The sequence below is a fragment of the Cydia amplana genome, chromosome Z, assembly GCF_948474715.1.
Source record: "Cydia amplana chromosome Z, ilCydAmpl1.1, whole genome shotgun sequence".
NCBI classification, from domain to species: domain Eukaryota; kingdom Metazoa; phylum Arthropoda; class Insecta; order Lepidoptera; family Tortricidae; genus Cydia; species Cydia amplana.
The window spans coordinates 759,844-785,413 of record NC_086096.1 but is presented as its reverse complement, the minus strand read 5'-3'; the positions used below and the strand labels follow the sequence as shown (position 1 = coordinate 785,413).

General features: G+C 42.4%; 3 protein-coding genes across 3 annotated transcripts in view; 2 read left to right on the top strand and 1 right to left on the bottom strand.

Moving 5' to 3' along the window:
• LOC134660955 (uncharacterized) overlaps positions 1 to 24,018 on the bottom strand; it is a 27,927-nt gene extending 3,909 nt beyond the window's left edge. Inside the window, exons 1-8 of the mRNA XM_063516843.1 lie at positions 23,820 to 24,018; positions 13,404 to 13,554; positions 12,828 to 12,943; positions 8,106 to 8,228; positions 7,564 to 7,731; positions 6,763 to 6,937; positions 4,863 to 5,010; positions 2,113 to 2,265 (exon numbers count right to left, since the gene is read on the bottom strand). Of these exons, the coding sequence (XP_063372913.1) occupies positions 2,113 to 2,265; positions 4,863 to 5,010; positions 6,763 to 6,937; positions 7,564 to 7,731; positions 8,106 to 8,228; positions 12,828 to 12,943; positions 13,404 to 13,546 (1,026 nt within the window). The 5' untranslated portion in view covers positions 13,547 to 13,554; positions 23,820 to 24,018. The remainder of the gene's footprint in view (positions 1 to 2,112; positions 2,266 to 4,862; positions 5,011 to 6,762; positions 6,938 to 7,563; positions 7,732 to 8,105; positions 8,229 to 12,827; positions 12,944 to 13,403; positions 13,555 to 23,819) is intronic.
• Positions 16,413 to 25,035, top strand: LOC134661701 (uncharacterized). Its single transcript, XM_063517871.1, has 4 exons — positions 16,413 to 16,968; positions 18,079 to 18,278; positions 18,363 to 20,410; positions 25,032 to 25,035. The coding sequence occupies exons 1-4, from the start codon at positions 16,413 to 16,415 to the stop codon at positions 25,033 to 25,035; spliced, it is 2,808 nt and encodes a 935-aa protein (XP_063373941.1).
• LOC134660974 (uncharacterized) lies at positions 25,030 to 25,570 on the top strand. The gene has a single exon (XM_063516861.1). The coding sequence runs from the start codon at positions 25,038 to 25,040 to the stop codon at positions 25,527 to 25,529; it is 492 nt and encodes a 163-aa protein (XP_063372931.1). The 5' UTR covers positions 25,030 to 25,037; the 3' UTR covers positions 25,530 to 25,570.

The window sequence follows — 25,570 nt, the reverse complement described above, 5'->3', positions numbered from 1 at the left end:
AAGCTAACCGGGCCGCGCACACATACCTCCCCCCTGGCGACGAGCCCCACCAGCTCGCGCAGCTGCTCCAGCGTGCCGTTGGGCACGACCGCCACGTGCACGTGCAGCTCGTCCGCCTTCTCCGCGAGCTTGGGCAGGAGCTTGTACACAAGCTAACCGGGCCGCGCACACATACCTCCCCCCTGGCGACGAGCCCCACCAGCTCGCGCAGCTGCTCCAGCGTGCCGTTGGGCACGACCGCCACGTGCACGTGCAGCTCGTCCGCCTTCTCCGCGAGCTTGGGCAGGAGCTTGTACACAAGCTAACCGGGCCGCGCACACATACCTCCCCCCTGGCGACGAGCCCCACCAGCTCGCGCAGCTGCTCCAGCGTGCCGTTGGGCACGACCGCCACGTGCACGTGCAGCTCGTCCGCCTTCTCCGCGAGCTTGGGCAGGAGCTTGTACACAAGCTAACCGGGCCGCGCACACATACCTCCCCCCTGGCGACGAGCCCCACCAGCTCGCGCAGCTGCTCCAGCGTGCCGTTGGGCACGACCGCCACGTGCACGTGCAGCTCGTCCGCCTTCTCCGCGAGCTTGGGCAGGAGCTTGTACACAAGCTAACCGGGCCGCGCACACATACCTCCCCCCTGGCGACGAGCCCCACCAGCTCGCGCAGCTGCTCCAGCGTGCCGTTGGGCACGACCGCCACGTGCACGTGCAGCTCGTCCGCCTTCTCCGCGAGCTTGGGCAGGAGCTTGTACACAAGCTAACCGGGCCGCGCACACATACCTCCCCCCTGGCGACGAGCCCCACCAGCTCGCGCAGCTGCTCCAGCGTGCCGTTGGGCACGACCGCCACGTGCACGTGCAGCTCGTCCGCCTTCTCCGCGAGCTTGGGCAGGAGCTTGTACACAAGCTAACCGGGCCGCGCACACATACCTCCCCCCTGGCGACGAGCCCCACCAGCTCGCGCAGCTGCTCCAGCGTGCCGTTGGGCACGACCGCCACGTGCACGTGCAGCTCGTCCGCCTTCTCCGCGAGCTTGGGCAGGAGCTTGTACACAAGCTAACCGGGCCGCGCACACATACCTCCCCCCTGGCGACGAGCCCCACCAGCTCGCGCAGCTGCTCCAGCGTGCCGTTGGGCACGACCGCCACGTGCACGTGCAGCTCGTCCGCCTTCTCCGCGAGCTTGGGCAGGAGCTTGTACACAAGCTAACCGGGCCGCGCACACATACCTCCCCCCTGGCGACGAGCCCCACCAGCTCGCGCAGCTGCTCCAGCGTGCCGTTGGGCACGACCGCCACGTGCACGTGCAGCTCGTCCGCCTTCTCCGCGAGCTTGGGCAGGAGCTTGTACACAAGCTAACCGGGCCGCGCACACATACCTCCCCCCTGGCGACGAGCCCCACCAGCTCGCGCAGCTGCTCCAGCGTGCCGTTGGGCACGACCGCCACGTGCACGTGCAGCTCGTCCGCCTTCTCCGCGAGCTTGGGCAGGAGCTTGTACACAAGCTAACCGGGCCGCGCACACATACCTCCCCCCTGGCGACGAGCCCCACCAGCTCGCGCAGCTGCTCCAGCGTGCCGTTGGGCACGACCGCCACGTGCACGTGCAGCTCGTCCGCCTTCTCCGCGAGCTTGGGCAGGAGCTTGTACACAAGCTAACCGGGCCGCGCACACATACCTCCCCCCTGGCGACGAGCCCCACCAGCTCGCGCAGCTGCTCCAGCGTGCCGTTGGGCACGACCGCCACGTGCACGTGCAGCTCGTCCGCCTTCTCCGCGAGCTTGGGCAGGAGCTTGTACACAAGCTAACCGGGCCGCGCACACATACCTCCCCCCTGGCGACGAGCCCCACCAGCTCGCGCAGCTGCTCCAGCGTGCCGTTGGGCACGACCGCCACGTGCACGTGCAGCTCGTCCGCCTTCTCCGCGAGCTTGGGCAGGAGCTTGTACACAAGCTAACCGGGCCGCGCACACATACCTCCCCCCTGGCGACGAGCCCCACCAGCTCGCGCAGCTGCTCCAGCGTGCCGTTGGGCACGACCGCCACGTGCACGTGCAGCTCGTCCGCCTTCTCCGCGAACTTGGGCAGGAGCTTGTACACAAGCTAACCGGGCCGCGCACACATACCTCCCCCCTGGCGACGAGCCCCACCAGCTCGCGCAGCTGCTCCAGCGTGCCGTTGGGCACGACCGCCACGTGCACGTGCAGCTCGTCCGCCTTCTTCGCGAACTTGGGCAGGAGCTTCTCGCCCACGTCCTCCGTCACCAGGACCACGCCGCCCTGCGAGCACACATTGTGTAAGTACACCACAACTTCGCTTAGAACATTTGCTGCTAGCTATTTGCTGTTATAGCGGCAACAGTGAAAATTTCAACTGTGTAGCTTCAACGGTTCATGAGATACAGCCTGGTGACAGACAGACGGACAGTGGAGTCTTAGTAATAGGGTCCCGTTTTTATTACAAGCTTTTACTTCACTCGCATTGTATGTAACTAAAGTCCGTCAACCAAATCTTGTCAGTAGTAAAAGGCGGCAAATTTGAAAAATCGCGGGTTAGCAACACTGTGTTCAAATAATTCCAAAACGCGTGTCATCTGTGTTTTATCTGTGGAATGTGGATCGTGAATGACAGCCGTCACCTTATTTGTTTTCATTTGGTTTTCATTCTGAATCGTTTCTGTTTCAAGAGATATTTCTACTGTCACCATTAAATACCAATACATTAAATAAGAATAAGCAAAGCTAAGGGGCCTACAATGTACAATCATGCTCGTTGATGGTAAACATTACTAAAAATTGAGGTTATGACAAGTACTGGAAGAACTCTTTCGAACTTTTAAGATTATGGTCAGTTTTTTTGTTTTAGGGTTAAAATGCATAAATAAAATTAAAACGTATGCCTAAATCTATCCAACAAGACCATAAATTGTGTCCTGGAAACTGTCCATAGGCCCACATGTCTAATATTTTCAGCAATCAGTTGTGACTATTTACAAAGGTAAACCTTTTAAACAGTATTAAGAGCCTTGATTATATCGCCGTTCTTTCGCAATATCTACCTAATTCATACATGTTTGTTGCAGGATTAAATCTTACCCAATATAAGGCGTTCGTAGTAGGTAGTATCTCTTCAGACAATACTTACCTATGGCGGTTTATGTACGTGTACAACGCAACCAAGTCGAAAAGTGACCCTTATCTTATTTACCTTTAAATTAAATAAACACCCAAATATCAGTTGTTTTATTTTTAATATGTATATTGTACAATATATATCAATAAAAAAAATTACACAGGTATGTCATATTCATCCAGAACAGTACACTAATTTACATTAACAAGTGGCATATTATATTGTAAATAACAAATATATGCACTATCTAATTATCTGCATTTTGATATGATTTTATTTTAGTAAACTTAGAAGACATAGATAGGGAACAAAGAGAATATAAGCACTACGATAGGGAGTTGTTTTTGATATCTTCAAATTTGTTCATCATTTTGATTAACATTGTTTTAACATCGCTTTTAAATTGTCCGTCCATGTTTCAATTTTTTTCAATTAACCGCGAGTGACAATTTGAATTGACGTACGCAGGGCGCGCTCAGCGGAAAAGAAAATCTTTTGGTTCGATGTACATTGCTGCTTTTCTTAGCGCAATACTGCTCTTTGAGTGTTGCCCTACTTTAGTTTGCTTTACATTGCTACTGACAAGATTTGGTTGACGGACTATATGTAACATGTTTGTACGGGCCAAAATTTGACCCACTTCCCGTTTGCCGATGAAGCTGAAAATTTGCATACGTGTGCAAGTCGAGTGACAATGTATTTTATTATGCTAATTTTAATTAACTTAATTGTTAATTCTTATTTTTTTTTTTTATGTAATTATGAAAAGCGGCCAAGTGCGAGTCGGACTCGCCCATGAAGGGTTCCGAATTTAAGCGATTTATGACGTATAAAAAAAAACTACTTACTAGATCTCGTTCAAACCAATTTTCGGTGGAAGTTTACATGGTAATGTACATCATATATTTTTTTTAGTTTTATCATTCTCTTATTTTAGAAGTTACAGGGGGGGGGACACACATTTTACCACTTTGGAAGTGTCTCTCGCGCAAACTATTCAGTTTAGAAAAAAATGATATTAGAAACCTCAATATCATTTTTGAAGACCTATCCATAGATACCCCACACGTATGGGTTTGATGAAAAAAAAATTTTTGAGTTTCAGTTCGAAGTATGGGAACCCCAAAAATTTATTATTTTTTTTCTATTTTTGTGTGAAAATCTTAATGCGGTTTACAGAATACATCTACTTACCAAGTTTCAACAGTATAGTTCTTATAGTTTCGGAGAAAAGTGGCTGTGACATACGGACGGACAGACAGACGGACAGACGGACAGACGGACAGACGGACAGACAGACAGACATGACGAATCTATAAGGGTTCCGTTTTTTGCCATTTGGCTACGGAACCCTAAAAACGACATGTAATATGAATTATTATAAATATACGAATATGAATATGAATATTATGATACCATCGAGCTGATTTGATGATTGAGACAGGAGGTGCCCATAGGAACTCTGTGTTGTCAGCGTAAGTACAGTCAGCGATAAAAGCTTGTACCAAAAATGAATTTTTTGGCAAAAACTTATTACCCTTTGTATGTATGTATGTATAAACTCTTTATTGTACAAAACACAAAACACAAATTTATGGCACAGGATAGGTAGTACAAAGGCGAACTTATCCCTTTAAGGGATTTCTTCCAGTTAACCTTTGAGTAGATGGGAATTGATGAAGAACGTAGACAAATATAGCACTGATATAGCCCTTTGGGTGCGGATCCCTACAAAGGTAATTACCGGGGCCAGGCACTGCAGCGAGCGGTGTAGCGAGCGCGAGGTGGTGCCGAAGTTCATGACCAGGTCCACGCGGCCGCCGCACGCGTCCGTCGTGCGCTCGATCAACTGCTTCTCGTACAAATCTTCATTCCATTGCACTACTTTTATTCTGGAAATATATACATACAATATTTTTTGTTAAATATGTTTATTAGTTTACTGACTAGCGACCCGCCCCAGCTTCGCAGGGGTAACAAATTATACATAAACCTTCCTCTTGAATCAGTCTACCTATTAAATAAAAAAACCGGCCAAGTGCGAGTCGGACTCGCGCACGGAGGGTTCCGCACCATCAACAAAAAATAGAGCAAAAAAAATAAGCAAAAAAACGGTCACCCATCCAAGTACTGACCCCGCCCGACGTTGCTTAACTTCGGTCAAAAATCACGTTTGTTGTATGGGAGCCCCACTTAAATCTTTATTTTATTCTGTTTTTAGCAGGTTTTTAGTATTTGTTGTTATAGCGGCAACAGAAATACATCATCTGTGAAAATTTCAACTGTCTAGCTATCACGGTTCGTGAGATACAGCCTGGTGACAGACGGACGGACGGACGGACGGACGGACGGACGGACGGACGGACAGCAGAGTCTTAGTAATAGGGTCCCGCTTTTACCCTTTGGGTACGGAACCCTAAAAACCGCATTAAAATCCGTTGCGTAGTTTTAAAGATCTAAGCACACATAGGGACAGACAGACAGCGGGAAGCGACTTTGTTTTATACTATGTAGTGACAACATTAGAATTGTACAATCGCCCTCGAGTAGGGAAATTGTATTAGGAAGGAAAATTAACAATTTAATGCCAGTGAAAGCGAATCAATCGAAAGCCAACTCACCCCGTCTCAGCCATCGAATTCGATCTACCTTCAACTGGCTTTTATAAATGTCAAAATATTCGAAATAACTACCCTACCTACTGTCGCTAATTAATACGTTCCGATTTACGATGGATAGAAATGACTTGTACAAAAAAATAACAAATAAAACTAAACTAGATAAGTATGGTGTCCGGAACCATCAAGAATAATAAATAATTTGTTACTTTATTAAATAATTGTTACATCAATTTGTTTGATGTTAGTTAGAACGGTAGTTTTTTTGTAACATACTCGTACATATGGTTTTATTCATAAACTTTTGTCAAATCTATTAAACCGTTAATTGGTCACCCTATCCATTATTTTGATATTTCTAATACTTAGAGAGAATTTTTTAAGTGAAAAGGCGGGCGCCGGTTTTACTTTTTTTTTCTGTTAACGACAGCCAACTGAGCCAACGTGGCAATGATAATTCCATTCAGCCAAATAATAAAAAAGTTTTCTAGGAACAATGGTGTTCCGGATATTCACATCGGTGGACCGTATTACAAAAGGCGTAAGGTCCACCGGTGTACAGTTAACAGTGTGTGCGATGGTCATACCTCGCAACCGAGCTAGCAAATCTGTAGCAGTTGTACGTCAGGGTTATCACTACTACGCATAAACTAAAGTACAAAAAATATTTTTTCTTTGTTTTCAAACACACCAATATTTTCAAGCAATGAAAATTCCATGTTAATATTTGAAAGAAATGCAAAAAACCGTAATTTTATAAATAAAATAACAGATACATTGAAACGCATCTAATATTGACATTGACCTGTTAATTTATATTATTTGACAGTAAATTAAACTGGGTTATATCGGAACTATCGGAAGAGGGTCAACAAGGTTCTCGATCAATTTTATTAATCTTACATACAATAAAGTTAAAGCAAAATGGTTCATCATAATCACCAACCCTGACACAAAACTGTCATATGCTACGGTTTTGCTAGCTCCGTTGCGGGGTATGGCGATGGTACATTAGACAATACTCACTCTTCGCTATCTTTGGCGTACAGAAAGCCTTCATCGTTGAGCGTGGCGACGGATATCCGGACGCGATCATGCCAGCACGACTGACGGAAGTAGTGGCTGGCTATGCGCAGGGCCCAGAGCGCCAGGCCGCCGGTGCCGACTATCAGCACGGTGGCTATGTCCTTGTGGTCAGGTCCTGGAACGATCGTATTCACATTTTGATATCCTGTATAATGTCTCTCCGTCCTTTTTTAATAATTGTTTGCATTGCTCAGCGGCAACTCGAGCTGTTAAAGTCCGGTATCAAGCAAGGTAAGCAATCGGCGAAGCCAAGGGGCACTGACCTTCAGAATTACCGACATGACCAAAGCCTTCGACCATATGGACCATGAAATAGTAGGTACTAATATAGGGTGTGCCTCAGGGAAGCGTATTAGCCCCCCTGCTTTACAATGTTCACTGACCCTTCAGGATCTTGTAGAGGCAGTTGCTACCTTTGTTAACATTCATACCGACCTTCCAGATTCAGAATTACCGACATGTCCAAAGCCTTCGACCATGTGGACCATGAAATAGTAGGTACTAATATAGGGTGTGCCTCGGGGAAGTGTATTAGGCCCCCTGCTTTACAATGTTCACTGACCCTTCAGGATCTTGTAGAGGCAGTTGCTACCTTTGTTAACATTCATACCGACCTTCCAGATTCAGAATTACCGACATGTCCAAAGCCTTCGACCATGTGGATCATGAAATAGTAGGTACTAATATAGGGTGTGCCTCGGGGAAGTGTATTAGGCCCCCTGCTTTACAATGTTCACTGACCTTCCAGGATCTTGTGCAGGCAGTCGCTGCCCGTGTTGACGGTGTTCATGGCGAGCAGCGCGCCGGTGGGCAGCATGGCGGCCACGCTCAGCGGCAGCTCGGGCGGCACGCGCACCAGGCACTTGAAGTCCGGGACCACGATGTAGTCCGCGTAGCCGTGGGGGACTCCTGGAACGTTTGGATTACAAATTAAATAATTAATATCATGACCTTATAAAACTCAAATAGTTGAATGAAACCTAGCAGTACGTGTCTTCAGGTTGCCGACTGCCTCCTTCAGTGTGCACGGAGTCCCTAGGTATTGGTTCCTGTATACTTCTACCTGTTTACAGTGTAGGAAAATATGTTTTGCCGTTTCCTCTTCTTCCATGCACATTCTGTCTGTTTTACCCATATTATGTAGGTGTTTGTTTAGTGTGTTGCCCTGTAATTAATCCTACTATCTTGCGTGTCCTACACCTAATAATTATGTTACCTGCCTGCAAATCAGTTGGATATTAGGAGTTCATAGAGTTGGATGCAAGATGAGAATGACCCCTGACCTTCGTACGGGTACAGCACGATCCTGTCGCCTTCCTTGATGCCTTCAGTGTCGGCGTTTTTGCCGATGGCGTCGACCACCCCGGCCACCTCGTAGCCCGGAAACAGGGCTCCGTCGCGTAGGCCTATAATGTTAATGACTATCAGGTTGGTGTGTTTTTTAAGCGTCTCAAACACTCCTGTTTTGTGGAGATCCAACGGCAGCAATGCCAAACTCTAATTGACGCTCCGTATCAATCTTTTAAAACTGTTCATAAGCTAAATAAAGTAACATTGCTTTTGTTAATTGTATTCTTAAACAAATGATTAGGGTTTGCACGACGGATTCGAAATGTATGGGAATATCCGCGGATCCGGATCAGGTCCGGATAATTACATACATTTCGAATCCGGATTTCAACCCCTACAAATGATATTCATTACGATTTACTAACGTCTATATCCAATACGAAACATACAATAACTACTCTTACACTACATAATAAAGCTTTTGTCTCACTCGCACATTCAACTACCACTTATAAGGTAAAAAACTTAATCCCTTGCGTAACACCCCTTGTTCTCGATCAAAACTTAACATGAATAATTTACTTACAACAATAAATGACTTGGATTCTTCTGAAATATCGACCTCAATTAAATGTGATATACACGACTTAAACAAACACATCACAATTTCCGATAATAGTTTTACAATAATATCGCAGAATATTAGAAGTATTTACTGCAACTTCGATAATTTTATTATTACACTTTCAGAGCTCAAATTTAAAACCGACGTAATTATATTAACGGAATGTAGATTAAATGACACGAAACCAATACCCTATATACCTGACTATACTGCTTTTTCCACAAAAAATAATTTAAATCAGAACGACGGAGTTGTCGTCTTTGTAAAAAACCATTTAAGGGCGAATTTAGGCGAACTACAGCTTGACCAAGCTTCAGGTATTTATATTAAAATTAATAACATGATAATACTGGGTATCTACCGGTCACCTTCAAATACAAATGCAGATATTTTTATCAACTCTCTTAGCAACTATTTAGATACTATAAAATCGTTTAACAACATAATTATAACCGGAGACATTAACATAAATCTTATTTCCCGTCACCAAGATTCGCCACAGGAATGCTCAAACAGGCACAAGTATCTAACCATGCTCTCCACATATGGCTTACTTTCCGCTCACTCACTACCTACTCGAATGAACAACTGTTTAGACCATTTTATATTAAAACTGCAATGTAACAAACTGTCTGCTTCTGTTGCTGTTCTGAACACTTCTGTGACGGACCACAATACCATTCTTTTATCTTTAACGGGACACAACATTTTTGAAAAAACCTTTAAAACTCACACAACTTACGATTACAGTAAAGCCCTTGAAAACCTACAAAATAAAAACCTAGAGTGTCTTCTAGCAAGTAATGATCCTAATTTTATCATTGATCAACTAACATACAACATCCAAAATTCATTGGCCGAAAGTAAAAGTATCAAAGTCATACCCAAAAATCGTAGAATCATAAAACCTTGGATTACTCCTGGAATCTTGCGCTGTATCCACAATAGAAATAAAATGCAACTTAAACTTCGCTCCGACCCACACAATATAATCCTGAAGATCACGTTTACTAGATACCGTAACTATTGCAACAATCTTATTAAAAAATTAAAACGGAATTACGAAAAGGAAAAACTTGCCAGTTCGATGAATAACTCCAAAGCACTTTGGAACTCAATCAAATCAATTACTCACTATAAAATAGACAAAAACAAAAACAATGAGCTATTAAATTGCAAATCTTCTCCACAAAATGCAGTTAATTACGTAAATAACTATTTTGCAAATGTTGGTAAAAACTTAGCCGAAGAAATCAGAATCGTTGAGTCAAATTCCTCCTCTAGTAGATTAACTCAATCAATAAAATCAAATCTCTCCTCATTTTTTCTTAGAAGCACGAATACTCATGAAGTAGACACGTTACTAATGAACCTTAAGACTAAAAGTGCTCCAGGCCTTGACAACATCCCCACAGAGTTTCTCAAACTTTCTAGGCATATCGTGGTTCCAGTAATCTGTCACTTGGCAAATCAATGTTTTATAAATGGAGTTTTTCCATCAGCTCTTAAGAAAGCTATAATCACGCCAGTTTACAAGAGTGGGAAAAGAGATGATGTCAACAACTACAGGCCTATTTCCGTTCTTCCTGCCATCTCCAAAATTTTAGAAAAACTTATAAATACTAGATTGATCTCATATTTAGATAAACATGAAATTTTATCTAGTTCCCAATTTGGCTTCAGAAAGGGCAGGTCTACCGAGGATGCGGTGCTAGCGCTCACTTCACTAATAACTAACTATGTAGATAAAGGCAACCGGTGTATGGCAGTCTTTTTGGACCTAAAAAAAGCCTTTGACACCGTCTCGATTCCCACTCTTGTACACAAATTAGAACTGATTGGAATTAGAGGCAAACCTTTGAATCTTTTTAATGATTACCTCCAAAACCGGGAACAGAGAGTCAAAATTGATGATTATGTAAGCCATGGCTCGGACATATCTTATGGCGTTCCACAAGGCAGTGTACTTGGGCCTACGCTGTTCTTGATTTACATTAATGATCTGACTAACATGCTTGTAAAAGATGGACACGTGTTTTCATATGCAGATGATACGGTTTTGGTGTTTAAAGGAAACTCTTGGGATAAAGTCTACAATAACGCTGAAACTGGCCTTAACAAAGTATCAAATTGGCTTAAATGTAATCTTCTAACTCTAAACACATCAAAAACAACCTATACCTGCTTTACGAAAACCATAATTTCTCAACCATCTAATAGCTACACTCTAAAAATACACACGTGTGATCTTACTAATATGCCCGATTGTAATTGCACGCAAATAGAAAAAGTTAGCTCTACTAAATACCTTGGCATTATAATTGACCAACGCCTATCATGGTACTCACATATTGAATACGTAAATAATAGAATTAGGAAACTGAACTGGATTTTTAAAACTTTAAGACATGTAGCTTCTAGACCTTTACTCAACCAACTATATACTGCTCTAGCCCAATCTATAATGTGCTACTGTATTGCTGTTTGGGGAGGGGCAGCAAAAACAAAATTCCTTGAAGTGGAGAGAGGACAGAGAAGCTTAATTAAAGTCATGTATTTTAAACCTTATAGATACCCTACAAATGAGCTTTACAAAATTTCCGAATTACTTTCAATAAGAAAGCTGTTCGTCTTGCAATCAATTTTAAAATTACATAAGACCTTACCGTACAACCCTAATCTCATAACTACAGGGAGACGTAAACAAAATATTGCACCGGTACCTCCTACCAAATCACGATTTGCCAAGATACAGTTCAATAAGATTTCAGCTCACCTGTATAACAAAATTAATAAAAAAGTAGATATCTATCCTCTGCAGCTATTTAAATGTAAAAAAGTTGTGACAGAATGGTTAAAATCACAAAGCTATGATGAAATTGAGACTCTCTTATTATAATACTAACTATTTACCTACACACCAAATATAGAATAGACGTACATGTACTCACACTCTTTCACACACACACACACACACACACACACACACACACACACACACACACACACACACACACACACACACACACACACACACACACACACACACACACACACACACACACACACACACATATTTTAGGAAATTTGTATTAGATTAAAATGTATTCCAATCAAATCAAAACAAATAAAATTGTATTAGTAAAAGCTAAGTAATTAGTTAATATTCCCAATATTAAGTTTATATTATTTTCTTCTTAGACAACAATATTGTTGTTACTTATATTAAATTTGTTAATTAAGTTCTAAGCCTTAGATAATATGGAAGAGCGGTGTCTTCTGTTACAAGTATTTTATACTTACTAGAAGACTCCAACCTTTACAACTGTACCCTCTTTGTTAACAAATAAACATTTTTCATTTTCATTTTCATTTTTCATTTACTATACAAGGTTCAAATTAAAAATAGGAACATTTTGTAAGGTAGAATCTTCTCTAAAAAAGCTTTAAACGAAATCAATATACTTTATTTTCAGGCAACTAGTCTATGAGTAGGTATATATAGTCATCACTTTCAGCAGCGGTTCACCAAATTATGATTTCCGAGAGAAATTTCACGATCATATATTGAAATCACAATAGTTGAAGAGTTCACTCGATTTCTCTAGCTAGGATAAGAACTTGGTATCATGGAAACAACAACAAAACATATTAGAATCTTAGTGTAAGGCCTGAGTGGACGCTTATGTTGGGCGTGCAGCGGTGCTGGGCGTGAGGCGTGCATGTTAAACAAATGCAAGCGTATAGGAGCGGCCGTAGTGCACGCTGTTCAAATCACGTGTGAGCCCGACGCTACGCTGCACGCCGCGCCGAACGCTCCGCTTCGAGCGTCCACTCAGGCATTACACAACTTAGGGGACAAATCAAATTATTAAAGATTTTGATGCTCCCCAGGTCGCTGTCATGTGCTATGGTGTCCAGAAGACTGGCAGCGTTACCTCGTTGGATGGCCAGACTTAGTCTCTGGCCGAAGTAGCTGCCAGCTCTCTGGTCACCAGACGCATCTACAAGGCGCTCAGACATGTCTCTGTATAGACATATCGCACTGGGCACTGTTTATATTAGAATCTTGAAACTTCTGTTTACAAACCTATATGTGCAGGTGTTGAAGTGTGAATCCCGAAGTTCTCCATCTCGCCCGACAGGCTGCCGATAGACGAGACGGAAGATGTGGAACACACGGACGCGGAGCGGGTGCGATTCGCCCTGGAACGTTAACATCCTAGGACTTTAGTGGCGGATAGGGTATTCTGCTACTAGTCAAATCAGTTTCTTTTTTAGAACTGTCAAAACGATTTGCTAATATGAAACATTGACGTCACACAAACACAATGACGTCACGGTCAGCTCACCTACTTTTTTAGGCTTCCGTACCTCTGTCTCTGTACCTCTGTGCGTCTGTCTGTCTGTCCGACCTCCCCCCCCTCTTTATCTCCAAAGCTACTGGGTCAAAAATTTTGAAAAAATACTTAAAATATTTTTTTGCCTATAGGTACATGACAGGAAAACCTATTAGAAATGTGAGTCAAGCGTGAGTCGGACTTAATGTATGGTCGCCGAATATCCGGCGCTTCGGCCGAGAGAGGGGCCGAATATTCGGTATTCGGCCAAAACCACTATTCGGGGCATCTCTAATACTGATTCTGTATGTGCCGGTGGTAGTTACCTATAGCAGGCGCCGGCATACGCGACCCGGATGCGCGCGCCGTACATGGGCACCTCGGGCACGGGCACGTCGAAGCTGAACACGCACTCCTTCAGCGTGGCTCCGGGGGACTCGATGGACACCTGGCGGCACAGCTTGCTCATCTCGATCGCTGCGGATTGAACGGCTATTTAAGAGCATATACCAGCTGAGCCCCTTCTCAGATTTGAGTATTATCGATAAATATCTCCGTCACGCTTAGGCGAAAAATCCTGCGTAAAAATTTCAGAAATCAAGGTTTCGTTCTCGACATATTCCTCCTCCAAAAGTTAACCAATCGTAACGAAGTTTTGGTATCGTAATGAGAAACAAATTATGTGTCTGACTGTTTTGACTTAGCCTAGGCCCCATGCAAGGTCCACCGGTATACAAGAAAAGGTTAATTGCTGTTTGTACACAGTGTACAACCACAATAACTCACCGACAAGGCAACTAATGTCACGAACGACAATTTGCAAATATCGTCAAGTCAAACGTTATCAACCTTGTCATGTCACGTGTGGTGTAACTGACGATACAGTGTTGTCAGGTCGGGAGATATCTATCTGGTGGTCTAGCGGTAAGAGCGTGCGACTTTCAATCCGGGGGTCGCGGGCTCAAACCCCGGCTCGTACCAACGAGTTTTTCGGAACTTACGTACGAAATATCATTTGGTTTTCGGTGAAGGAAAACATTATACATAATTACATATAAGTCGCATAACTCCGTCCCTTAGCAATTCAGTTTAGGTCCTAAACAGAATCGCAATAAGTATAGTTGACTTATATGCTCTGAGCGCATTCGACTAAAGGCCATCATGGTAACAAGGCCCCAGCAGCCAGCACGCATCAACAAATACGACAACGTCCAATATTGCAGGGCCGCGCAAGATGCTTGACGTACAGTCGCCGTCAGATATATCGGAGCGGCCGAGATGCTAAAAAAAACCAAACACGCACTCTAACGCCTTGACAATAGAGGCGTGTTCAGATATTTTTCTAAACTCGGCCGCTCAGATATGTCTGATGGGAACTGTACCCATGGAATTTTGTTTCAGCCAATCAACACGTGCAACACAAGGCCCAAGGGGGGTAAGTGAAATTTTGCAAACGAGGTCTCTAGATGCACGACAGCCAGGAAGCAGGCAGGAAGTTAAATTTGATCCACTTCCCGATTTCCGATTGAGCTGAAAATTTGGATACATATGTAAGTCGGGTGACAGTGCAATGTTGTGGTACCATCGAGCTGATCTGATGATGGAGACAGGAGGTGGCCATAAGAACTCTGTGATGAACCAACGCAACGCAATGTTTTTTTTTTAATTGTCTGGATGAGTATTAAAGTACAATCTGCGATAAAAGCTTGTAGATACCAAAAACATTTCTTTGCCATAACTCATTACTTTAAATGAGACGCATGTAAAGCAAAAAAAGGGTTTTAGTTTAGCTATACGCCATCCACGAATTCCACATTCATTTACAAATACATAATAATTATTCAAAACTACGCACAAAAACATTGATTGCCGAATTCAGATCAATATAGAACCGTGTCACGATCAATTAACAAATAATTTAGTACAATAAAAGAAATAAACGGGCCGGCCTTCCGTGGCAAGATCCCATTTGACTTCATAAACATACCATACACTCCATACAGTCGCCATCTAATATCGGAGCGTCCGTGCTACTCAAAAATAACTGAACACGCACTCCAACGCCTTGATAATAGAGAAGTGTTCAGATATGTGTGAGCACCTTGGCCGCTCCGATGTATCTGATAGCGACTGTACAATGGAATTACAACACTATTGACATTGAATAAGACTTATTTTTGATATCGCGCCTAAATGACGTCATGCAATAGGTATTGGTAAAAACAATTAATAAAACATTATTCAATGTGCATGCGTTGTCCCTTTCGATCTCTAGCGAGTTCGAAAAGGATGGTAGTGGGTAGAATATGCAAGCTATACCTACGTTATGACAAAAACATACCATCTAATTATAAACACACTGGAAGAGGTCAAACGACATTGAGATTTGTTAAAATGAGTTTGGCCGACATAGTTTCTAATGTATCCGTTAACCGTGTCTCGTAATAGTACTACCGTACAGAAAGGACGTACACTTCCTACAAAACCGAAGTTTGACAGCGATTCATGGTCGAATCATGATATCCCTTTATAAGTTATGGCACTATCCCTTTCGGCTATTTAGGGTTGTCAAAAATCTCCATTTTCCTCTCCGGATATTAACATCATTGTTCGCGCCCCTTTTCATTCATTATCATTCACATTCATCCATATCGCTCACTCTTTCTTTTATAAATATATTCGACCTCATTTTTCACATCACCCGCCTCTTCTGCCGACCTATCAAACCGCAAGTAAACAATTAAAATATTGACATTGCTGTCATTGAGCAAAAATACATCAATCAATATAAACTATTATAAAAATACGTTTCGCGTGAATAGAAATATAAAAGTGGAGAGAACGGACAAGAAAGAAGGAATAACGAACCACATTTCTGGCGGCCGCCGAAACCAATGAAAATTACATGCAGGTAAGGTCGGCCCATTAATCCCATAATTTATTCATACATAGCCATAGCCCCATCTTATCTTCGGGCTGCGCTTCCTTCCGCTGGTCCTTCGTCATCCATTAGCCGCTCCATTTCTGGTCCTTCGAGCCGGATTCTCTTCTCTTCTTTTCCCTTTTCTCTCCTCATACATTCATTGCGAATCGTTCTCCTCCCGCACCGCCCGTATAAATATTACCTAAATTATTCTCTATTAATCGCTCCCGCAGTTTAGGTATTTATTTATATGAGTATTATTATTCTCCGCGCCGCCCTTATAAACTAGTTACTCACCTAAATATAATTTCCGTACCGCACCCGCAATTTAGGTATACTTGCGTTTATAAGAGTTTATCCTTATTTATAGGAACAAATTGTTTTACCGCATACTTAACCCGTCTCCTGCACTATGGCGAAAGATACAAAAAAAATCGAAAGCGTCGACAGCGCGTATTATGAAGATGAGTTGTTGATGCTTGAAGCAAAACGCAATATCTTCTTTGAACTCGTCCAGGGCATTTACAATAAGTCGCTAGTCGTTGATACAGATGCAGACAGTCGCGAGAGTTTCCTTGCCGCTGCGGAAAATATCGACGAACTTCGCTCGGAGTTCAAAGAGGTGGTTAATGAGTATAATCGCACGTTGCTTAGGGCTAAGGCGGCTGCTGTCCCTAATTATCAGCCGATTATAGCCTTCGAAGATTTGTACTGCCGCATCAGGAGAGCGGTTAAGCGGCTGCAACCAGCCGCACCGCCGGCCTCTTCGTCACCTTCTATAGTGGAGAGAGCCAGACCTTCTTTGCCAACGATGGAACTGATAGCGTTCGATGGAGACATACGTAACTGGCCGCTATTCTATGCTAGTTTTAAATCTAGAGTGCACGACAATCTGTCGCTTACCGACGAAGAGAAGCTTTTCTACCTTATTGGGAAATTGTCACCAAAAGCTCAAGCTGTCTTCGCGGGTATAACTCCGAGCGCTGAAAATTATCAGCTTATCCTCGATAGTTTAATTGACAGATTTCAAGACAAGCGCACTCTTGCCTCGACCTACATGGATCAAATGCTCAATTTAAAGGTTAATTCTAACTTTCAGACATTCATCGATAAATTCGTCACAGCTGCGAATGCGCTTAAAGCGCTTAAGCTTGATGACTTAAGCGACTTTATGCTTCTGCATATAGCATTAAAAAAGTTAGACCAGGAATCTCTACGAGCATTTGAAATGCTGCACCGCAATACGAAGTTGCCTACCTTTCGTGATCTGTCAGATTTTATGAAGAGTCAGTTTAAGATTTGTCAAAATGTGCAACCATGTACCGCCGTCTCCGCCGCCGTAAATCCATCGCGCGAAAAAGGTGTTAAGTCGTCTCAACCGCGTAGTGCCGCACCAAAACTACAAAGTTATGTTGCTTGCGCGAGCACTACTAAATGTTTGTGTGACAATATTGTCCATGAACATTTATTTAAATGTCCGTCCCTCAACAACTTAACGCCTTCCGAACGATTCAAACGCGCTAAAGAGCTTAAGGCATGTGTTAACTGCCTTAGTATCAAACACCACACCCGCGAGTGCAATTCCGAGGTGAAATGTCGAGTTTGCCATCAAAAGCATCATACTCTGTTGCATTTTGACAACGACAAGGATGAAAAGGCTACGACGTCTGATGTGTCAAATACATCTGCGAGCGCCGCGGCTGAGTCGTCTTCACCGCCGGAGAGCACATCTTGTAACACGTCTATCGTGACTCAAGCACTAGCGGCCTCTAACAATAAGATGTCAAATCAAAACTCAACATCTTCGTGTGATACGGTTTTGCTGTCCACCGCGAAGGTTATCGTCCGCGATAATAAGGGTGGCGCGCAAGTCATCAAATGTTTACTTGACACCGCGTCACAAAGTAACTTCATTACTGAGGAGTGTTGTAAGCGATTAGGTTTGAATTTTGATAAAAAACCAAGCGCTGTATTTGGCATTGGAAAAACTAAAAAAATTGTTAAAGGTGACGCAAACATCAAAATATTTTCGCGGTTTGACGAAAACGTCAACTTTGACGTTTCGAGTCTTGTGGTAGATCGCATTACCGACGACTTGCCGTCAGTGCCCGTGGACATGTCAACACTCACGCATGTTCATGGACTCCCTTTGGCTGACGACACGTTGGATACGCCCGTCGCAATTGATGTGCTGGTGGGTGCAACTATATTCCCATATTTGTTGCTACCGCACATTGTTAAAAGCGACGTGGACCATATGCCACCGGCTATTCAGACGGTATTGGGGTATATTTTAATGGGTTCGGTTCCTGCTTTACAGGCACCGCGTAAATATACTTCGGCATGTTGTACTTCCGTTCAGGACTCCATGGACCACCTCCTCAAAAGGTTCTGGGAGCTTGAGGAAGTATCCGCTCCGCCCGCTCAAAGTCAAGATGACCTTGAATGCGAGGATTACTTTCGCACTACCACCACGCGCGACACTAGTGGTAGATATACTGTCGCATTGCCTTTCCGAGATGATGTGTTCAAGCTTGGAGAGTCGCATTCTGCTGCTAAGAGGCGCTTTCTTTGCCTCGAAAGGAAGCTAGAGTTATCGAGTATGTTGCGTGCCGCCTATGACGATATTATTCGTGAATACGTCAGTAAGGGTTACATATCGGAGGTAACTAACTCCATGAACGCCTCACCAGCCATCGCATACATAGTTCCTCACCATGCTATCGTGCGCGAGGACAAAACGACCAAAGTGTACATGGTCCTGGACTCGAGTAGCAAGACAAGTACAGGCCTGTCGTTGAATGATGTTTTGCACTCAGGGCCCAACCTAAAGGGGGATTTGTTTTCAATCCTTCTAAACTTTAGCTTATCCAAAATAGCGCTTTCGGCCGATTGCCGTCAAATGTTTCTACAGATTGGCGTTCGCGAAGCGGACCGCCAGTTTCAGCGAATCTTATATAGATTCCGCCCGGCAGATCCCATTACTACATACGAGTTTAATCGTGTGTGTTTTGGCATGAAGTCGAGTCCCTATCACGCGCTCCGCGTCGTCCGTCAGCTGATTGCAGACGACGGGCATAAGTTTCCCAAGGCTGCAGCGATTGCATCCTCCTGTACTTACATGGATAACGTATGCTTTAGCATTATGTCAGATGAGTCGCAACAGCAGGATGAGTTTGTTGCTATTGCTGCGGCTAAGGAGCTGATTGATCTATTCAAATGCGGTCAATTTGATCTTATGAAATGGACTTGCAATTCAGACGCCGTGCTACGTGAAATACCTGCTTCGCATCGGGCTTCCGTAGACATTGAAACTGACCCAGGGGTCTCGCAAAAGGTTCTTGGGTTATGTTGGAATAAATCTGGTGATTACTTCCATTTCAAAGTGAAAGAACCAGACTCAACGTGCACTAAAAGGACGATCTTGTCCGCAGTGGCACGTCTATGGGATAATGTGGGCCTAGTAGCTCCAGTGGTCTTATATGCAAAACTCCTCATCCAGGAGCTTTGGTTGATCAAATGCGACTGGGATGAGACTCCCCCACCCCATATTGTGGATTTATGGGACCGATTCTGTTCGGAGTTTCCTAAACTTTATGAAATCCACATACCGCGCCATCTTGGAGTAGTACAGAGTTGTACTATAAACCTTTTAGGCTTCGGTGATGCATCTGAGCGTGCATATGGAGGTGTAGTATATCTTCAGGTTCTAAAGGGAGACGAAGTGACTGTCCGGCTGGTGTGTTCCAAGTCGAAGGTCTGTCCCCTTAAAACAGTCTCCGTCGCGAGGTTAGAACTGTGTGCTGCGGTCCTCCTGGCAAAGCTCATGCGGAAGGTGCAAGATAACTTCGAATCCCGGTATAACATTAACGAGATCTATGCGTTTACTGATTCGAAGGTTGCCCTCTGCTGGATTCAGTCATCACCACACCGCTGGCAAACGTTTGTTGCCAACCGGGTAGTTAAGATTATCGAAGCTATTCCGGCCAGCTGCTTTCATCATGTGGCGGGCTTGGAAAATCCCGCGGATTGCCTGTCCCGTGGACTAACGCCTGCTAAGCTAGTGGATCATCCTTTGTGGTTCACGGGACCAGCTTGGGCTTCCAAGCATCCATCGGAGTGGCCTTTAAGGGAGCTCGATCGAAAGTCCATCGGTGAGGTGCCAGAGCTTAAACCTCTTACACACGCTACAACTACGGATGTGTCAGAGTCGCCACTTTATTCGCTCGCTCAGCGGATATCGTCGTGGTCTCGTTTATTGCGCATCATCGTATACGTGTATCGCATTCTTAAACCGAAACCGCGCTCTAATACGGCACTTACTCGATCTGACTTAGAGTTCGCTGGAGGTAAAATTCGTTCATCGTTACAAGCGTTTAGTGATGATATTGATAAAATTAAGAGCGAGAAGTATTGCTCGCCTGCTTTACAAAAGCTTAAACCGTTTATAGATAAAGACGGTCTCATTCGTGTTGGAGGCCGACTGTCAAATGCTGACTTGGAATATACGCAGAAACACCCAATTGTAGTTCCGCGACGTGATCATGTAGTTAATAATATGATTGTTGACTATTTCCACAGAAAGCATTTGCATGCCGGTCAGATGGGCCACGTTATCAGTTCCTATCGTAATTGGCACTGTGGTTGTTATAAAGGTAGATAATGCGCCGCCATTTTCATGGCCTTTAGGCGTTGTAGAGGCAGTACATCCTTCGAAGGACGGTTTAACCCGCGTTGTCACTGTCAGGATAAATAAGGGAAGTTTTGTACGTCCTGTCGTGCGATTGTGCCCACTGCCTAACCAATAATATGTACATAGTATAATTCGTTAGGATAATACTTTTCTTTAGTTTGTTATTTCGCTATTGTTGTGAATGTTCGTTTCTTAGTTTGATGAGAAGGGTTATCTCTTACTTTATTTAGTTTTGTTTCCTTTAAAGGAACCCTTTAAAGCCGGGGGAGAATGTTCGCGCCCCTTTTCATTCATTATCATTCACATTCATCCATATCGCTCACTCTTTCTTTTATAAATATATTCGACCTCATTTTTCACATCACCCGCCTCTTCTGCCGACCTATCAAACCGCAAGTAAACAATTAAAATATTGACATTGCTGTCATTGAGCAAAAATACATCAATCAATATAAACTATTATAAAAATACGTTTCGCGTGAATAGAAATATAAAAGTGGAGAGAACGGACAAGAAAGAAGGAATAACGAACCACATTTCTGGCGGCCGCCGAAACCAATGAAAATTACATGCAGGTAAGGTCGGCCCATTAATCCCATAATTTATTCATACATAGCCATAGCCCCATCTTATCTTCGGGCTGCGCTTCCTTCCGCTGGTCCTTCGTCATCCATTAGCCGCTCCAATCATTGAAAATATTTGTACACAATTAGACATATTTTAATCATAGCTGCCTCAAATCATCATCCCGACCGTTTGATTTTTTTCGATTTTTTAATCATTATAAGAGTTAGAAGCGAAAAACAGGTTTCAGACAAATTTTATAGAACCTCCTAACTCTTATAATAAAGTAAAAATCGAAATAAAAAAACAGTGGTCGGGCATACTAGCTATATGCCCGACCACTGTTTTTTTTAAATTAAAATACATAAAATTCACAAAAAATATTTTCTATAATGTCAATATCTAGGGAGGAAAATGAAGACTACGTTTGTATGTAGAACAGATCGCCCCCTTTCCTCTTAACACGTTCAACGTTAAAAGAAGGCCAAGTGGCCATTGGAACTCGATCAAAAATAAACCTTACGCCGTCGTAATAAAGTTTCAAACAGTCATGAGGTTCTTTAATGGCACTCTGGCTCTTGTCAACTTACAACTAGGTCTATTTAGCACTTCGAATCAATTGGTTCTGTTAAAGATACGCGATAATAACAAGTGCTAGGCCTATTTAAGAGTAGAATAGAATGGTATTGTATTTTAAACCATTTTCAATTGGAACAGAGTTGCATTTCTTTAATTTTAAATAATAAAAACCTAATTCCCGGATTATTGATTTCAAATTCAAATAAAATTACTGTACAGAAAAGCATTTTGAAATTCACATCAGTTTGGCTCGAGACAAAGAACTAACCGCATAAATAAGTCAAGTTTAACCTACTTTCAGTCGGTTGAGATGCATCGGCATAAGGAATAACCGGGAAAGCTAACTCAGAACAAACTTTCAGTGACAGAGTATGGGAGTAGATAGTTTTTATCAAGCAGATGGGCCATTTTATTTAAAGTTGTCCCCTATACTATTATTTTTAATTTGGAATTTTTTGTTATTTCTACACAGAATCACGAGCTCTTTTGGTCTTAATAGGGGAAAAAGTGTCCCAAAATTTCCATATATTTTTCGATCTCTCCATTCCGTGACCGCCATACAAAGCCTATGAAAAATGGTAACAGAATGGAAATAAAACCCTTGGGAGACTTTTTTTCTCCTATTAGGATAGAGAGAGCTCGTGATTCTGAGTAGAAATAACGTAGAAATTCACAAATTAAAAAAAGTGTAGGGGACAACTTTAAATAAAATGGCCCAGATATGTCTATAGTTCGTTTTTTTGTTAGCCTGTTTTAGTGTCCCACTGCTGGGCAAAGGCCTCCCTTCCTTTCCTTTAAAGGAAGGTGGAAACCTTCCTTAGTATTTTATTAGCATTTAGAAAAAAAGTAAACAATCTTGACTTTTACTATTTAGGGGTCCAGCTTTTAAAATAAGATGACCACCGTGGTCAGTTTCTACTTGAATTGAATTGCTTTGCTTATTGAATAAGCAAAAAATAAAATAGGTTGGCGGTCCGAATCTGGACCGCGGCCCGCCATTTCGTGACCCCTGAAATATCACATTTACATTATAGTGTCACTCCACTATTTGTCTCACGAAGGTGTAGTTAGCATATATGGATTCTAACATAACAGTGAGCATTTTTTTACATTAATAAGTCAAGCAGTAACTGATGCACATACATTCACTAATTTAGTACAAACATAAATTTAAAAAATTCAGTAATAAAAGGTTTTACAAATGTTTTAAATATGTACACTATAATTACTAAACAACAAAACTAAGAGAGATTGAACTCCAGAAATAAATTGGTATACCTCCCCACTAACAAAATATTACGAAAGCATATTGAAGTTAACACTTACCCGTTTCTCACAACTAAATAATGAAATACTATAAATAGTCACTCTGCATGTGATAACAGAGTGACAACACAAACTGTTTTAACAACTATCACATCAGCACATCACACACTATTTATTACTGTACAAACAAGGGCAGCTAGAGGGCGCCCATCTACATACAAATCAATACAAAATAAATACAATAATAAACAATATTATCACTCTCCCTTGGTGCCACTACCACCGCTGAACCAAGAAAATATACCTACATAAATTCAAATTTAGAATAAACCCGTTTTATGGTCGATTTTTTTAAAACCATTATCTTAAAAAAAATATTTGTGGTCTCATTTGCTTCTTTATTGGACTAAGGTGATATTCCATGTATCACGCTGCAGAGGAGTGCGAAAACAAAGCAACCGAAACATTATATAAACAGTATAATGACCTTTCAGCCCGTGAAGGTCAATCTTAAATCAAAATATAATAATATTTAGGACGCACCGAATATCCAGAATAGCTTAAAACGCCATAAAAATAGCAACCAACAATTGTTTAAGCTAATCGCAAAACAAACACAATTACATAAATATCTCTATTGTTTCATTTGCCTACTTCTTTATTTTGAAGGAGTGCTTAAAACGCAATTTCTAATGGTATTTAGATTTACAAAATTACCTTTTTTTACGGCGATTGTGTTATTTATTGTAGAACTCTGTAATGTTCTTCTAATTTACACGTCTTCCAGTTATATTTACAAGGACCAAGAAAAGATATCTACATAAATACGAGGTTTTATACGTCGGCCTATTTTAAATTTTGACCTAAACAGATGACAGTCATTTGACAAATGACTTATACGTTCCTATACACGTTTACGACTTTATATCACTTAAACTTTTTATAATTATATTTATAATTATAGCGTGCGTGCGTACGTGATATTCTCAGATATATATGGAACTGATGTAACAAAATTAACGTAATGGATGTAATTATTTACTTCTTCATAGATGAGCAAATCTTGTCAGTACAAAAAGGCGCGAAATTCAAATTTTCTATGGGACGATATCTCTTTGCGCCTACATATTTCAAATTTGCCGCTTTTTTCTACTGACAAGATCTGCTTGACCAAGTATAGATATTATACCAAGTATATATGATTGGTCGAATTTATTTGTTGCTCACCATAATGCATACGAATTAAAGGTGGAGAATAAAAAAAAATGTGAGACTGTGACAAGGACAAACAATAATAGCGTTTTCGCTGCTACTCCTACTGAAAGATACATAAGACTATCCCGTTCGGTCATTTCCCTCCACCCCTCAAGGCTTATCCAGTTAAAATACTAGATTCATGGAATAAGTGCGTTCTTAATGGATTGTGTAGGTTTGATAATGAACAGACTCAAATAAAGCTACATAATAAGAGGAAATCATAGATCATACATAGCCCATAGACAATTTGGCGTGTGAATCTCTGAATGTCACAGTGACGTATGACGTTTTGAATTTTGTTTTTTCATTTTTGATGTTTGATGTGTGACCATAGTGTGTGACGGTATATGGACGGTATGTATTTCACATAAATAATAAAATAAATATTACAATAATTTATCAGTGCCAAATAGGTAATGCCAAAAGTATTCCCCTTTGTGATCCAGAATAACAAGTGATTCAAGTGAAGGTTTTAAACCGGTTTCAAAGCAAAAAACGCAATCCAAACATTGTACGATCAAACATTTTCCTTATATTTTTTTCGCGACGGCATAACATGTAATTAACTACATTAACGTTAAACTACAGCAAAAACACCAATTTTCAAGATCCCAAACTCACAATTTCTTCTTTATAAAACAGGTAGGTAACTAAAATTGTATTCTTTTTCAGATAAACATGTCGAGGCAAAGGCATTTTTGTTGTGACGACGAGACCGGCGAGATTGTCACGTACCTCGTTAACGACGAGACGGGCGAGCCGACGCCGTCTTCCGCCGCGGTCGGGCCGCGCGTGGCCGCGCCTCCTACCGATACCATACACTTTCCTAGGGGATACATGAGCAAGACGAAAAAATTCCAAGTATTAAAAGAGAATATAATCAGAGGCTCGAATGTGTTTAGTCCGAGGTTGCTTCTGATACCGATGGCGGCAGTTTTTCCAGCGGTTCTGATCATGTTACTTATGATTGTCGAATTGTTCATACACGTGTGCTGCCACAAACAAAACAAGTCACTGAAGGACCCGAGCCTGTACTACCGCAGTCCGCTCCACATGGTCACGAGCATCTTCTGTGGAGTGTGCCGGGAGAACGAAATGTCTTCCAAGATCGGGCAGCTGCAGGATCAGAGGAGGTGCCGCTACGGTTACTTTAAGGGAATGACTATTTAGTATTTTAATTTACAAGTATCAATGCTCTCTCGTGTATTTCT